This window comes from Trachypithecus francoisi, unplaced genomic scaffold (genome assembly GCF_009764315.1).
Source record: "Trachypithecus francoisi isolate TF-2019V2 unplaced genomic scaffold, Tfra_2.0 Lachesis_group2, whole genome shotgun sequence".
Classification (NCBI taxonomy): Eukaryota; Metazoa; Chordata; class Mammalia; order Primates; family Cercopithecidae; genus Trachypithecus; species Trachypithecus francoisi.
In genome coordinates this window covers 151,748,145-151,764,085 of record NW_022681465.1, presented here as the reverse complement: position 1 = coordinate 151,764,085, position 15,941 = coordinate 151,748,145, and the positions used below count along the sequence as shown (strand labels likewise).

Below are 15,941 nucleotides of genomic sequence, written 5' to 3'. Positions count from 1 at the left end.
CCCAACAACAACCTGCTAAGAATATAATCAGGCTTGTCAGGAATAGGAACACATTGATTATATCCTTTCAGGTAAAATAATCCTGTCATCTGAAATAATTTCATGTTGCTAATCTCAGGATGTTTATTGCTATATTTTACCTTTCCCAAAAGGTACTTCTATGCAAGTTAGGATTAGATTCAGCTGAATATTTTCTGAAAATTAGACAAACTGATAGTAGTAGTTTTACCCACTGACTTATTTTTCTCTTAAATAAGATAGGTAGAATTAAGAAGAAAGAATGAAGTTCTATAGTCTTAACTTTCTAGTTGAGATCTTTTGAAATTGTTAAAGGTAGCTGAACTAAAGTTATTTTTTCCAGGGGTCAAAAATAATTTATCAAAAAAGAAGCTAAGAAAAGGCTTTGCATTTAGACATTTTTCAGGTGATGTTATACACAGCTATTGAACAACCTGCCTTTCAAATAACATATCTGGATAATATTCTATCTTCTCTTCATATCCAGGTCCCCCGACTCTTAAAATACACAATATGAAGAATTATATATCTCTTAAACATTGCTTTAAAAAATCTGTTTTCTCTACTTTGAGACCTGGCTATATTGCCACTTTCTAGTAGATCAAAAATGTCTTTGAAACATTTTGAGTTATATACAGTGGTGTTATTTGATGCTTACATTAACCTGTATATATTTATTAATCTTAGTCTTCTAGATTTTCCATTTTAAAAGTGATATTGAATGAACGAACTACAGCTTCATGCAACATTGTGGATGAATCTCACAAATATAATATTGAGTGAAAGAAGCCAGACGCAAAAGAGTACATTGTATGATTCCGTTCATTTAAAGTTCAAAAACTAAAACCAGTTTGGAAGTCAGGGTAGTGATTACCATTGGGAGGCTGGGTAGTGACTGAAAGGGAACACAAGATGGGGCTTTTGGTATGTGGATAATGTTCTGTTTCTTGCTCTGGGTGCTGGTTACACAGGTGTGTGTTCATTTTGTGAAAAAAATTCAAACTATGTACTTATAATTTGTATACTTTTTTGTATCTACATTATACTTCACAAAAAATTTTTAAATGATACTAACTGTGAACTGGCTTGATTTCAACCTTTGCTAAGATTGCTATTTATTTTTCTTCAAAGGTGCCAATGTTAACAGGGCTACAGCCAATAATGATCATACAGTAGTGTCGCTGGCATGTGCAGGAGGCCACTTGGCAGTTGTTGAGCTACTCTTGGCTCATGGGGCTGACCCTACTCATCGACTCAAGGTAGTCTACTTTAAAATAAGTAAACAGGCCGTATGTGATGGCTCATGCCTATAGTCCCAGCGCTTTGGAAGACTGAGGCGGGTGGATCACTTGAGCCCAGGAGTTTGAGACTAGTCTGGGCAACATAAGGAGACCCCATGTCTGCTAAAAAAAACCACACACACATACATGTATATGTGTGTGTGTTTTATAACTATACATATATTATGTATACATGTATATATATAGTTTATATATATACATGTATTATATATGTGTGTTTTATAACTATACATGTATTATTTACATATATGTATATAAATACATGTATAGTTATAAAAATATGTTTGATCTTAGTGCTTAATATTTAATACTGTTTAAATGAGTTTTGATTTTATATGAGCTGCTAAGAAACTATAATTCATTAGCGTGGCAATTCTTTTTCAGGATGGTTCAACAATGCTCATTGAGGCTGCAAAGGGTGGCCATACTAATGTAGTTTCTTATCTGTTGGATTATCCAAATAATGTTCTGTCAGTTCCCACCACAGATGTATCTCAGCTCACCCCACCTTCTCAAGATCAGTCTCAGGTAAAGTAAAATGGAGCTTATTTGTTAACATAATAAATATTCTTCAATGTGATTAGAAGTTTTTGTTTAAAATCAGTTTTAAGCAAAATGGACTTGTTTTTATTTTCAGTTACATATTGAAAAAATCATGATTCTAAATTCTTTAGGATTTATTTTCTTTAAAGGTACACTGAAATTTGTTATTGCCTTATTTATTGAAAATAGTGGTTTTTAAAAACCACTTAATATCAAATATAAACGTAAGTATTCTAAGTTGTTATCTTATTACAACTAGGTTTTTCAGGGTTTTTTATTTGTTTTTTAACAAGAGAATCAAGAGAAAGCTTTTTCTTTTTTTTTTTTTTTTTTTTGAGATGGAGTCTTGCTGTGTTGCCCAGGCTGGAGTGCAGTGGCACGATCTCGGCTCACTGCAACCTCCGCCTCCCAGGCTCAAGCGATTCTCTTGCCTCAGTCTCCCAAGTAGTTGGGACTGTAGGCGTGCGCCACCATGCCTGGCTAATTTTTTGTGTTTTAGTGGAGATGGAGTTTCACCATGTTGCCCAGGGTGGTCTCAAACTCCTGAGCTCAGGCGATCCACCTGCCTCAGCCTCCCAAAGTGCTGGAATTACAGGCATGAGCCACATGCCCGGCCGAAAAAGCATTTTCTTAGTACCACCCAAGGTAGTATTAATTATCCTAGAGATAGTGACTTTTGTCAACCATGAAAGTATAGGTAACATAAGCGCTAAAAGTTCATTAAAGTAACTTTTAAACCTACTTTAAATTATGGAGAAAATATAGAGATTTTACTAGTATATTAAGTTGGTGAGATCCTAATTTCTTTTCCACAAAGTCATCCTGAAAACTGCTAGCATACCCCAATTCAAGAAATATATTAGATTTTTGTTTTCTTTTGATCCATGTAGAATTCAAGCAAGGGTAAATTGGCTAGTGGGTAGTGTAATATGTGACTTGTACCCCTAGCTATAATTGGAACCAGCAAGGTGTTTTATTCAGCAAGGGAGTAATGTTATTTCCATTTAGTTAAAATCACTGGCTACTTGTAGATTGCCTGACTGTCTAATCAGTAGTCTCAAAAATTACAGTTTGGTGAAAGCTTTTTTTAAAAAAAGCTTTAGGAAACAAAAGTGCATTTGGTGGTATATGAAGATAACCTAAAACAGGATATCTGTTTCATTTATGGGACTTTGTTTTATTCTTTGGTCTGAGATGATTTTTTTCTGAGTTGACTTTTTAGGTTCCACGTGTGCCAATGCATACACTTGCCATGGTTGTACCTCCCCAGGAACCTGACAGAACTTCACAGGAGAACTCTCCTGCCCTTTTAGGAGGGCAAAAAGGTTAGTTATTGAATTATTTTTCTTAAAAAGGGGATTTTTTCACTTAATTGATAAATGCAGAAATGTACCTTAATGGTACAGAGTTACTGTGTACCCATGGCTAATTGAGGTAGGTAATTCTGACAAATGCAAATAGTCTTACTATCTAAAACCAAAAAGACATAAGTGTTAGGAAAAATGACTTCTTCTTATTTTCCTGTTAACATACTGATAGATGTAGCTTTCATCTGGCACAGATGAAAATACTTAAAAAACAAGCCAAGTTCTTAATTATATTAAAGTAACCATAGTTTGTCAGACATTCATTTTTCATTTGATAATTCTTTAGCTAACCAATAGTGTATGAAGAATGAAAATGCGTATTTGCTATCTAGTTAAGTTTTTGTAACATTGATTCAGTTAATGAGTGAGAAGTTTAAGAATTACCTTCAGTTGCATTTATGCAATGCTGAATATAATAGATTATCTGTCACTATGTGAACCTGGACAAAAAAACTATCAAAATAAAATGTATACAAGTAATATCCAAATGACTATTAAGAAGGACAGTAAACTACTTAAAAAACTCAAGTTTATGAGCTCTGATATGTTTCTGCTGTCTTTATATTTGTAAATGAAAAGTACCTTCATGTATAAATGTACCTTCACTTGATAATTATGTATAGTTGTAATATCTGAGTTCCCTGAAATAAAGAAAATAGTTAATATGTAGGATGTTTAAAACTATATAAAAACAAACTTACGAACATAGTTCATTTAGTGTTTGATAATCAAGACCTAGATATTGAAATCACAATGAGGTATGTAAGTGTATATTAATATCTGTAACACTGATTTAAGAAAAGTTGGTTTGGGTTGACTGTTACAGCAGTAAACAGAAACTTCTTTCAAATTATGCCAATTTTAGTAATTTAAAATATTGGGGGGCCTTCTCCAGGGCTAAACTATTAATTTCAGAGATGAAATATCTGTACTCTCTCTGACTTAAGCTAATTCTAACAGTTTTTCATGGAACACCTAACTATTCAAAATTTTCCTGCTGTTTTTAATCTTAACAATTAAAAAACAAATTAAATATGCATCCATAAGTATCATAATCAGCTGATATTTAACCTTTAGTAAAATATTTAAGGCTAAATGCCTCTGTTTTTTGGGTTTTTTTTTTTTTTTTTTTTTTTTGGCTAAACCTTATAGAGGACTGTAGTAACTTTGGCTTTGGAAATTTAGTACTAAATAAGAATCACTGGCCGGGCATGGTGGCTCACACCTGTAATCCCAGCACTTTGACAGGCTGAGGCGGGTGGATCACCTGAGGTCAGGAGTTCAAGAGCAGCCTGGCCAATATGGTGAAACCCCATCTCTACTAAAAATATGAAAACTTAGCCAGGTATGGTGGCAGGTGCCTGTAATCCCAGCTAGTCGGGAGGCTGAGGCAAGAGAATCACTTGAAGCCAGGAGGTGGAGGTTGCAGTGAGCTGAGTTCAGGCTATTGCGTTCCAGCCTGGGCAACAAGAGCAAAACTCTGTCTAAAAAAAAAAAAAATCATTTAAAAAAATATAGGCCACGTGTGGTGGCTCACGCTTGTAATCCCAACACTTTGGGAGGCTGAAGCAAGCCAGTCACTTGAGTTTGAGACCAGCCTGGCCAACATGGCGAAACCCCATCTCTACTAAAAATACAAAAATTAGCTGGGCGTGGTAATGCGCGCCTGTAATTCCAGCTACTAGGGAGGCTGAGGCATGAGAATCACTTGAACCCGGGAGGCAGAGGTTGCAATGAGCCAAGATCTTGCCACTGCACTCCAGCCAGGGTGATGGAGTGAGACTCTCAGAAAAAAATTAGGGCCAGGCGCAGGGGCTCAACACCTATAATCCCCGCACTTTGGCAGACCAGGTGGGTGGATTGCTTGAGCCCAGGAGTTTGAGATCAGCCTGGGCAACATGGCGAAACCCTGTCTCTACAAAAAAATACAAAAGTTAGCCAGGAGTGGTGGCACAAGCCTGTAGTCCTTGCTACTAGGGAGTCTGTAGTGGGAGGATCACTTGAGCCTGGGAGACCGAGGCTGCAGTGAGTCATGAGTGTGCCATTGCACCCCAGTGTGGGCCACCGAGTGAGACCCTGTCTCCAAAAAACAAAAAAAACTGGAAAAAGAAAAAAAGTAGGCTAATGTTTCATGGTTCATACCTGTAATCCCAATGCTTTGGGAAGCTGAGGCAGAATGATTGACCAGCCTTCCCAGCATAGGAGAACCTGTCTCTATTAAAAATATTTAAAAATTAGCCAGGCATGGTTGCCTGTACCTGTAGTCCCAGCTACTCAGGAAACTGAGACAGAAAGATCACTTGCACCCAGGAGATCCAGGCAGCAGTGAGCTATGATTGTACCACTGCGCCCCAGCCTGGGCGACAGTCAAAAAAAAAAAAAATAAATAAATAAATAACGCAGATCCACAAAACAATCAAGAAATAAGCTAGATACAATGTATGCCAAGAGGAAATAAAAACATTTTAAATTTAGATTTAATATGTAAATAATCTGAGATGTTTAGGTAGTGATTTTTTAAGTTTATACTCTAGTGAGTAACCATATTTTTGCTTACTGAAATATCTTGGACTATTTATTTATTTTCTGCATTTTGATGTTTTCTTACTAAATAGGATAAACATGAGCTACCTTTCTAAGGAATCTTTCATTTTACTAAATTATTAGGGTTATCCCTAATTAATGTTTGTATTTAGACACTTGGGCACTTGCTATTGCTATCAACCAAATGGCATTGGCAATCTAACAGTTATTTATGCGGGATCACACTGTGATAATGCATTGTGTTAAAATGTCATGTTAGTATAAATCACACATGTCATAGAATATTATGTTGCTATGAATTAGGAAAAATTAAAATTAAATTCCATTTAAGTATGGAAAAGAACACACTGAATTACCAGGATAGGAAAACCTATCTTAAATAATTAAAGACATAACTTTTTTTTTTTTTTATACTTAAAGCTCCTTTTTCTCCTTCAAGCTTCTCTTCTATGTCTCTGGAAGAGCTCCCTTGAGTGGTGAAATTGCTGTTTGACCCTTTTGTTTTTGTTTCCTCTAAGTCCATATATTACTTCTGTGTCGTGTATGTGATTAGGGATGGACAAAGGGTTCTTATTCTCTAGGACTCTCTTATTTTCCTCTTCCAGCAATCATCTTTTCAGATTCTTATAACATTTTACTCCTGTTTTCAATAAATCTTTTTATTATTAATATCTTCATCCTTTTAAAAATGTATTAATGCCCATAAATCTTACCCAGGTGTTTGATATATGTTCTACTCAGATATTCTTTTCTTTCATGCCCCATGTGTACCAGTTGTACAGGCTCTGTCCATCTTGATTCATATCCTCCCGATTTAGGCAACTTGATCTCACTTGTCTGTTGTTGGTTTTCAAGGATTCAGGATTCTAGGTGGCATCTAACAGAGGCCTCAGAATCACGTCCATAAACAAAATATGAAACTCAGAGTAATGTGCTCAGTTTTCTAGCATTATTTATTACCTGCAGTTACAAACATTCAGATAGAAAAGGATACATAAGTAATGTAAATCTGTTGCGTTGTTATAACTGGTTCTACAGAGGTTTTAAGAGAAGATTCTTTTTGATCTTTTGCAAGTTGTGTAACTTAGAGTTAATCTGCTGCAGAGCATTTAAAGTTATGTCAGGATAAACAAAACATCATTTGTGTATACCTCAAGCCCTCCTGAGGAGTAATTTTCTCTTCTCTGAACTTCTAGAGTACTTCATTGGATCTTCCTTCCAGTTCTTGTCACTTTTGCTTCCTCCCCTCTACTTGGGACCTCAAGTGTAGAGGGTTGAGTTAATCATAACTCAATTTCTGGTGCTTTATCACCATAACTTCTCCGTTTCATTTATTCCCTTTTATTCCTCTTTCCATTCCCCTGCTTCCCCCATAGATAAACATTTCAGTGTTTGATGTGTATATTCTTTTGTTCTTATAAAATCTTATAAAATATTTATTTTATATATGTGTGTGTGTGTGTATTTTTTTCTTTTTTTTTTTTTTTTGAGAAAGGGTCTCACTTTGTCACCCAGGCTGGAGTACAGTGGCGCAGTCTCAGCTCACTGCAGCCCCAACCTCCGAGGTTCAAGCAATCCTCCTGCCTCAGCCCTGCAAGTAGCTGGGACTATAGGCGCCCTGCCACTACACTTGGCTAATTTTTTGTGTTTTTGGTAGAGATGGGGTTTTGCCATGTTGCCCAGGCTGGTCTTGAAGTCCTGAGCTCAAGTGATCTGCCTGCCTCGGCCTCCCAAAGTGCTAGGATTACAGGTGTGAGTCACCACACCCGGTGATTACCTTGTATTTTTAATTTACATAAATAGTATTATGCTACAGATTCCATTTTGTTTTTTCCCTTTGTTTACTCAATACTGTTTTTAAGATTTATCCACCTATCTCTAGATTGTGTCTACCTATAGCATAGTGCTTCACACCCTGTATATCCTCCATGCTTTTACGTGTCCTTTCTCCCAGTGACAAATATCCCAATTGCCTCTATTTTCTCACCCCCACTAACAATGCTTTGATGAAAATATTTGTACAGTCCCTTTATGGATCTACGTAAGACTTTCTTTGGAACATCATCTCCCCACTTAGACTGTAAGCTCCTTAAGGGCAGGGTTTGCATTGCTCATCTTTATATGATCTACCATGCCTTGCTTGTATTAGATGTTTAAGTACTTATTAAATAAATTAATGAGTGCTAGGCTAAGAATATAGATTATTTGGAAGGCAGAAGAAAATTCTTAAGCATTTTTAAGAAACACATTGTGATTAAAGAGATGTTTTTAAAAAGTAATCAAGAAGTAGCATTCTAGAATGGTGGGAAAGAGATTGAAAACAGAAGTATAAATGTAAAGTAAGAAATTAGCATGCTGCTTTTATATGTTAGAGTTGCTTTTTGGAGTAAGTAACATGAAAAGTTCTCACATTTTTATATCAAATCATTAAAATTATATAGAAAAATTATATATACAGTGAATGGTATTGAGTATTCCTCTGGAAACTTTACTGCTAATATTCTTTAGTCACTTTCCATTATGTAATCATTCTTATGTGGATTTACACATGCCCAAATTTGATAATATCTTTTAACATATATACTTGTAGTAATAGGAAGAAGACTGAATTAATCTGTTAACATGTAACATAGATGTTTATTTGGACACAGTTAAGTGATTGCTATGTTAAAGATGTATAATGTGTCCTGTTAGTTTGGGAAATTTTGAGATGAATATTTAGACATAAAGGAAAAATAAGTCCGTTCTAGGTTAGTGGCTTTCATTTTTGACTATGACCACAATAAGAAACATTTTATATTGAAGCCCAGGACACATCATACATCTGTTTATCAAAACAGAAATTCCAGTGGATAATAAACACTCTACTACATTTGATGCACTGTGTTATTTTTAGTTATACTTTCTCAACCTGATTTTCTATTTGAGACCCAGTTGGGAATGCTGTTTAAAAATCATTCTAGTAGGGTACTGTGTGATAATGTAAGCAAGGGAATTGCAGAACAAGGTTTAAATTTTATAGACAAAACCAAGTAAGGAAATATGAAATCTAGTCTAGATCCTTCTGTGTATCATGTTTTTTTCCCATTGGCCATTATTTTTCCATTGTACAATGCACTAATTATTTTAGATACAAAAATGATTGATAGGATTAAGCTCAATCCAATAAAAAACAAAATATTTGACTAATATATGTCCACCTCATTCCTTCACTGCCAATAAAAAAATAAAGGCCATGTTTAAGCTGTCACTAGATCATGGCTTCTACTACAGACTTTTTCTAGTTTTGTTAATGGAGGGAAAGAGAGAGGCAAAGGAATAGGATAGAAACCAAACCAAAAAGATGAAATGGCGACTTTACCTATATTTCTTTCTTTCTTTTTCTTTTTTTTTTTTTTTTTTTTTTTTTTGAGACGGAGTTTTGCTCTTGTTGCCCAGGCTGGGGTGCATTGGCACGATCTCAGCTCACTGCAACTTCTGCCTCCCGGGTTCAAGCAATTCTCTTGCTTCAGCCTCCTGAGTAACTGGGATTACAAGCATGCACCTCAACACCGGGCTAACTAATTTTACATTTTTAGAAGAGACGGGGTTCTTCCGTGTTGGTCAGGCTGGTCTAGAACTCCTGACATCAGGTGATCCACCCATCTAGGCCTCCCAAAGTGCTGGGATTATAGGCGTGAGCCACCGCACCCAGCCACCTATATTTCTAAATAGTACTTTATGATATCATTCACTGATACCAGTGAATAGATGTCTTTGTTTTTTTTTTTTTTTTGTTTTTTTTTTTGAGACGGAGTCTCGCTCTGTCGCCCAGGCTGGAGTGCTGTGGCCGGATCTCGGCTCACTGCAAGCTCCGCCTCCCGGGTTCACGCCATTCTCCTGCCTCAGCCTCCCGAGCAGCTGGGACTACAGGCGCCCACCACCTCGCCCGGCTAGTTTTTTGTATTTTTTAGTAGAGACGGGGTTTCACCGTGTTAGCCAGGATGGTCTCGATCTCCTGACCTCGTGATCCACCCGACTCGGCCTCCCAAAGTGCTGGGATTACAGGCTTGAGCCACCGCGCCCGGCCTGAATAGATGTCTTTGTATCTGACACTGTAAGCTGTTTGAAGGAGATAGAACCCTTTTATTTTCTGGTATCTTATAATACTACTTACTACCTATTGAAAATTTTGTTGCTAAAAGAATATTGTCATAATCTCTACCCAGAAAGTGTAGATGTTGCTTTAGCTTCTAGGACTAATCATTATCTGTTTTTCACCAATCTGTTTTATTCTTGATGTTAGAGCTTGTGTTAGTGCTTTGACGTGTATCTAGGCAATTCCACTAACTCCATGGCTCTTTTGAGATGAACCACTTTTTATGCATCACTTTTGCCATCTTCTATGTTTAATGCTACGTATGTTCTGGGCTTATAGTTTGTATGTTAAGTTAAATAAGTTACTCTTAGTAATCTTGTGTTCCACGCTTCTAGCATATTATTTGTTAACAAGATAGACAGGGCCATTCCTATCGGTTACTTCCTCAAAATTCTACTCTTATTTTGGATTATACTATTTATAAAGATTTTAAATCTGTGAATGTCCAGTGGGGTCATGACATAATTACTAACCAGTCTGGTTAGTGTTGAACTCTTAGCTAGTTTTCCTGAATCTTAAATACAAATTACTTAGTAACTATACAAGGGTGTTTTGAAACTAATGGATGTTTAAAAGACCATTCAGTCTTTGTAGAACTTCTAAATGTACTCGAGTGATGTCATTGAATTTATCACATGACTGAATATTTCCTTGTCGTTGTTGTGGATTTGTACATTGCTATTTGTGACCATTTACCTTCCTTTTCTTATTGATTGTCATTAGGCACTTTAAACAAATGCCATAAATCAAAACAGGGACTCCTATGTGGTCTTAGGAAAGTAATAATAAAATTAGCTCACAAATCTAATGGCTTTTGCTCTGAAAGAACAATGTCTTTTTCCATCATTTTGCTCAGATAGAAATAAAAATTGAGGAAGGCTGAGGCTGGAGAATTACTTGAGATCAGGAGTTCAAGACCAGGCTGAGCAACATAGCAAGACCCCATCTCTTAAAACTATATACATATATATATATAAATTGAATATAGACAATGTACTTTGCAATTTAAGGAATAACTAAGCCTCTGGAAGTGATTGCAGTGATATTGAAATTGTGGTCATCTTACCTTATTAAAGACAGTATGTAGGGGAAAAACTTAGACTTTTTTAGTAATGACACATGTTGCATATGTTTGAGCTACCTGCAGTTTTGAGATCTCTATTCTAGCAAAAAAGTAGATGAATCTCTAATTTTTTTTTCTATAGTAGTTTTGTCACCCCTTTGAAATTCAGAACACTTTTTGTCTCTGACCTTTTTTCCTTTGGACTTGAGAATCATTTTTAATACAATGGATGATTTTATTTAAAAAATTCCCAAATTACGTATGTTATTCATATATGTTGACTGCAATTCAAAATAATAAATAACTTTTCTACCCGGCTTTTTTTTCAAACAGCTTTATTGTTTAATTCACATACCATAAAGTTCCCTTGTTTTAAATGTGCAATACAATGAATTTTAGTAAATTTACTGAGTTGTGTAACCATCATCACTATCTAGTTTTAGACCATTTCCATCTCCCCAAAAAGATCTCTTATACCTGTTTTCAACTGATCCTCATATTCACTGTTATAACCTCAGGCAGCCACTACTGTCCCTGTCTCTATAGATTTGCCTTGTCTCTGTAGATTTGATATGAGTGGAATTACACCACGTGTGGCCTTTTGATATGAGTGGAATTACACCATGTGTGGTCTTTTGTGTCTAGCTTCTTTCACTTAGTATAATGTTTTTGAGGTTCACTCATGTTGTAGCATGAATCAGTAGTTTGTTCCTTTTTGTTGCTGAATAGTTCTACTTCTTTTTTTTTTTTTTGAGATGGTCTCGCTCTGTCGCCCAGGCTGGAGTGCAGTGGTGTGATCTTGGCTCACTGCAAGCTCCGCCTCCCAGGTTCACACCATATTCCTGCCTCAGCCTCCTGAGTAGCTGGGAGCACAGGCACCCGCCACCATACCTGGCTAATTTTTTGTATTTTTAGTAGAGACGGGGTTTCACCATGTTAGCCAGGATGGTCTCGATTTCCTGACCTCGTGATCCGCCTGCCTTTGCCTCCCAAAGTGCTAGGATTACAGGCGTGAGCCACTGTGCCCAGCCTAGTCCTACTTCTTCTAAATAAGATTAAGACTTAGATTTGCCTCAGAGTAGGTATTGTATGTCAAAAAATTTATGTCCTTCATTTCATGTCCAGATGTTAGGATTATTAATATTGATAATTATTTTTCAGCTGATTTGTTATAAAGGAAGTCACTTAAGTGTAATTTGAAGCCTTAAAATAATATACATTGCCATTGTTTGTTAACATATACTGTCAGTATGAGTAACCCTAAATGGAAAGTGTGATTTTCTCCTAGGATCACTTGTTGTTTCTCTCATAGACAGAATTTACTTGAAGGTTCATTTAAATGCAAGTTGTCCATTGTGTAGTAAGTTTAACAGTGTTCCGGTACAGATGTGTTAAAGGTATATTTAATGGAGAATTTTAGAAAGACATGTCTTGAAAAAACTGATTTCACATTATATGTCAATATAAGAAGAAAAATATTTTGACAGAAAAACACTTTCCCCTACTTTGATCTGTAAGTTTTGGTTTTTTGCGTTAACTCTGCATTGCTCACAGAGTTAATATTGCTAAAAGAATGATTGTTCTAAATGGGCAGTTAACATTTCTGGGATTTTCAGCGCTATTTTGATACTGCTTTAGATTTGGTGTTCTTTAAAAAGTCCAATCTAATCAGCAGAATTTTGAGATTCTCGTCTCTTCGTTTTCCTTTTCCCTGCCCCTAACTTAATTTCCAAAATCCTCCTATCCTAAAGAGTAGATTTTTAAAACTTCACAGTGTTTGAATTAGCAACATCCTAGTTTGTGCTGCGTGAAGTAGATGAGTATAGGCTTTAACCTGCCTAACACTGGTGTGACTCTGGTGTGACTCTGAACATTCATTCTATAACATTAGTTATAAGGGTTTTGGGAGGGAGGTCCGTGTGTGTGGGAGGGGAGGCTGGTTTTCTTTTCTTTTCTTTTCTTTTCTTTTTAGCATGGCACTTTTTCAAACATTTTTCATGTGCTTAGGTACATCCAAGCAGAAGTCCAGTTCCCTCCAGGTAGCAGATCAGGACCTACTGCCATCTTTTCACCCATACCAGCCTTTGGAGTGCATAGTTGAGGAGACTGAAGGCAAGCTGAATGAACTGGGACAAAGAATTAGTGCTATTGAAAAAGCACAGCTTAAGTCACTGGAGTTAATTCAAGGTGAACCTCTGAACAAAGATAAGATAGAAGAACTTAAAAAGAACAGAGAAGAGCAAGTCCAGAAGAAGAAGAAAATATTGAAAGAACTGCAGAAAGTGGAAAGGCAGTTGCAGATGAAAACACAGCAGCAATTTACCAAAGAATACTTGGAAACCAAAGGTCAGAAAGACACAGTGTCTCTACACCAGCAGTGCTCTCATAGAGGAGTCTTCCCGGAAGGGGAAGGAGATGGTAGTCTTCCAGAGGATCACTTTTCAGAGTTACCTCAGGTTGACACAATCTTATTTAAAGATAATGATGTTGATGATGAGCAACAGTCTCCACCATCGGCAGAACAGATTGATTTTGTCCCAGTCCAGCCTTTATCATCTCCACAGTGTAACTTTTCCAGTGACTTAGGTTCTAATGGGACAAATTCTCTTGAACTTCAGAAAGTATCAGGTAATCAGCAGATTGTAGGACAGCCTCAGATTGCTATTACTGGACATGATCAGGGGCTGTTAGTTCAAGAACCAGATGGACTAATGGTTGCAACTCCAGCTCAGACGCTTACCGACACTCTTGATGACCTGATAGCAGGTGGGTTAAGAAATATATCTGTAATAATTTCTCTTTAATCTGTGTGCTCAACTTCTTTATATATCCCTCCAAAAACATAGACTTTGTACTTTTCCATTTTAGAACTATCTTTGTAAAATTACCCATTTCTTGAGGTCTTTTGGAAGTGAATTAACTAAGCCCAATAGCACTAACACACAAAAGTGTGTTTCCCCCTCTTCTTTTTTGTCATATTGCAAAGGCAAAGAAATAAAGTTGCCACAATCGTTGGTATTTTAAACCGTTGGTATCAAAACCACCATGTGTTGTGACTTGGGTAGGAGATCTCAAAGTGGAATTTCTTTGTAGGCTTTAGAAGTATTCATATAAGATTATACTTAAAATTTTCCTGCTGGTGATTTTCATGTCTGGAAATTTTAAATCACACTGCTTTTTTAATTTATAATTTTATGAGATCAACTTAAGTATTTCCAATTAAATGGGATTTTCAGAGAAGACTAAGTATTCCATATTATAATATTTGTGGTAAGAAGATTAAGGTGCATTAAAATTATTGTGACTTGATGATTTGAAGATTGGAATTTTTGCATTAACTTTCTTAATGAAACCACACAGCCACACCACACACACACACACACACACACACACACACACACACACAGAGAGAAAAAAAGGCCTGATAACCTTGAAGTATATGTTTCTGTTTATTGTTGTGTGGAAAATTACAACTAGATATGAAATGAGGTGCACAAGTTTACTTTCCCTTTCATTGTCCTTGCAGCAGTGGGAAAACAGTGCAATTAATCATTTACCTTCCTAAAGATGGCTGGTGAATGTATCACCTCCATGAGAGCCCAGTTCAGAAATGCAGCCAGAATGGCTGTTGACAGTGGATGAAGACCAAGAACTAAGATGTAGCTGGAGTGATATTCAAAGGCAGGCCAGTCCTCTGTCTCTTGATTGCAACATTTTTTTCCTTACTGTTGTCTGTTGCCTCTTGTCATATTCTCCTCCCCTTCTCCCATCCCAATTATGCTATCTCAGTTTCCTTTCTTCTTTTGTGAGCCTTTAGTCTTCCTGATCTTTACTGAATCTTTTTAAATGTGGAATAAGAATACTGAAATCAGGAATTTTATTGGGCATGTGTATGACTTCCAGTGGTTATAGAATTGTCATATTGCCTTTGAGGCTCCTCTGATATGTATATAGGTATCATTGTGCAGAGGAGGAATGCCTTAGTTTTCTTAAAGAAAATTAAAATTCTGGGAAATATTTTAAGGAGTTAGGCTCTTTGTTCTTTAATTTGGGTTTTTATGTCTTCAGTTGGTAGGCACAAATTAATTTTGTATTATTAGCATTGAAAGTTGTTATAAATTATGAATAAATTCTTGTAGTTCATTTGGAATTCTAGTTTATAATCTGGGTAAAAACAGATTTTAGAATGTGAAGTATGATTATGAATAATAATGATGAAACTGGTGAACTGGGAATAACATTTTTAAGATGTAGGGTTCTGTAACTAGCATTATAATGTTCCTAATTAAGTGCATAGTTTGCAGTTATGAAATCTGTGTTACTGATCAGTTCAGTTATGTTAGAACTTTTTTTTTTTTTTTAAAGAATGTAGAAACAGCTCTAAAAGGAACTTGTAGGTGTTAAGGGACATCAAATTTTATTTCACTGAAGTATTTGTTAAATTAGTCTTTTACAAAGTTTGCATGAAACTTAGAAAATTGGCTTAGAAATTATCTTTTAATATATAATATTAATGTAAACAAATAAAATTTAATTTGTATTAGACATTAATACCTACCACATTGTACAATTTTTTTTATTAATAAGTTTTAACTTTTAAATCAGCCAACAAGTACAAAAATTATCTTCATGTAAAAATTTCCATTTTTATGAAGGTTATGTGTTTTGAACTATATGGCAGTAATTATATTTTCTTTATTCAAGATGATGTACCCGTCTTAAATTTAAATATTATATTTTCCTAAGTCAAAGTTTGTCTTAATTTTCTTATGTTGAAGGTAAAATAAATAAGGCAAGGGTGAATTAGGTTAATACTTAATTCTGCAATGTAAAATATATTAACATATTGGTAAGATTATAGGGTAGGACAAAGATATAATTAATTTTACTTAACTCTAGTTCTTACCCCTCATATTAGTAAAGGAGAGAATACTGTACGTCTTAAAATTCTACTTTAGAATTTTACT

The 15,941-nt window shown here is 35.7% G+C and overlaps 1 protein-coding gene across 16 annotated transcripts in view; it reads left to right on the top strand.

Annotated features, from left to right (window-relative positions):
• Positions 1 to 15,941, top strand: part of LOC117065745 (ankyrin repeat and KH domain-containing protein 1) — a 147,165-nt gene that overhangs the window by 84,942 nt on the left and 46,282 nt on the right. For 12 of the 16 annotated variants that reach the window (XM_033180952.1, XM_033180956.1, XM_033180961.1 and 9 more), the window contains 4 exons: positions 1,150 to 1,277; positions 1,704 to 1,847; positions 3,085 to 3,187; positions 12,982 to 13,740. In XM_033180952.1, the coding sequence (XP_033036843.1) occupies positions 1,150 to 1,277; positions 1,704 to 1,847; positions 3,085 to 3,187; positions 12,982 to 13,740 (1,134 nt within the window). The remainder of the gene's footprint in view (positions 1 to 1,149; positions 1,278 to 1,703; positions 1,848 to 3,084; positions 3,188 to 12,981; positions 13,741 to 15,941) is intronic. The other 4 variants (XM_033180968.1, XM_033180966.1, XM_033180954.1 and 1 more) reach the window with 3 other exon arrangements.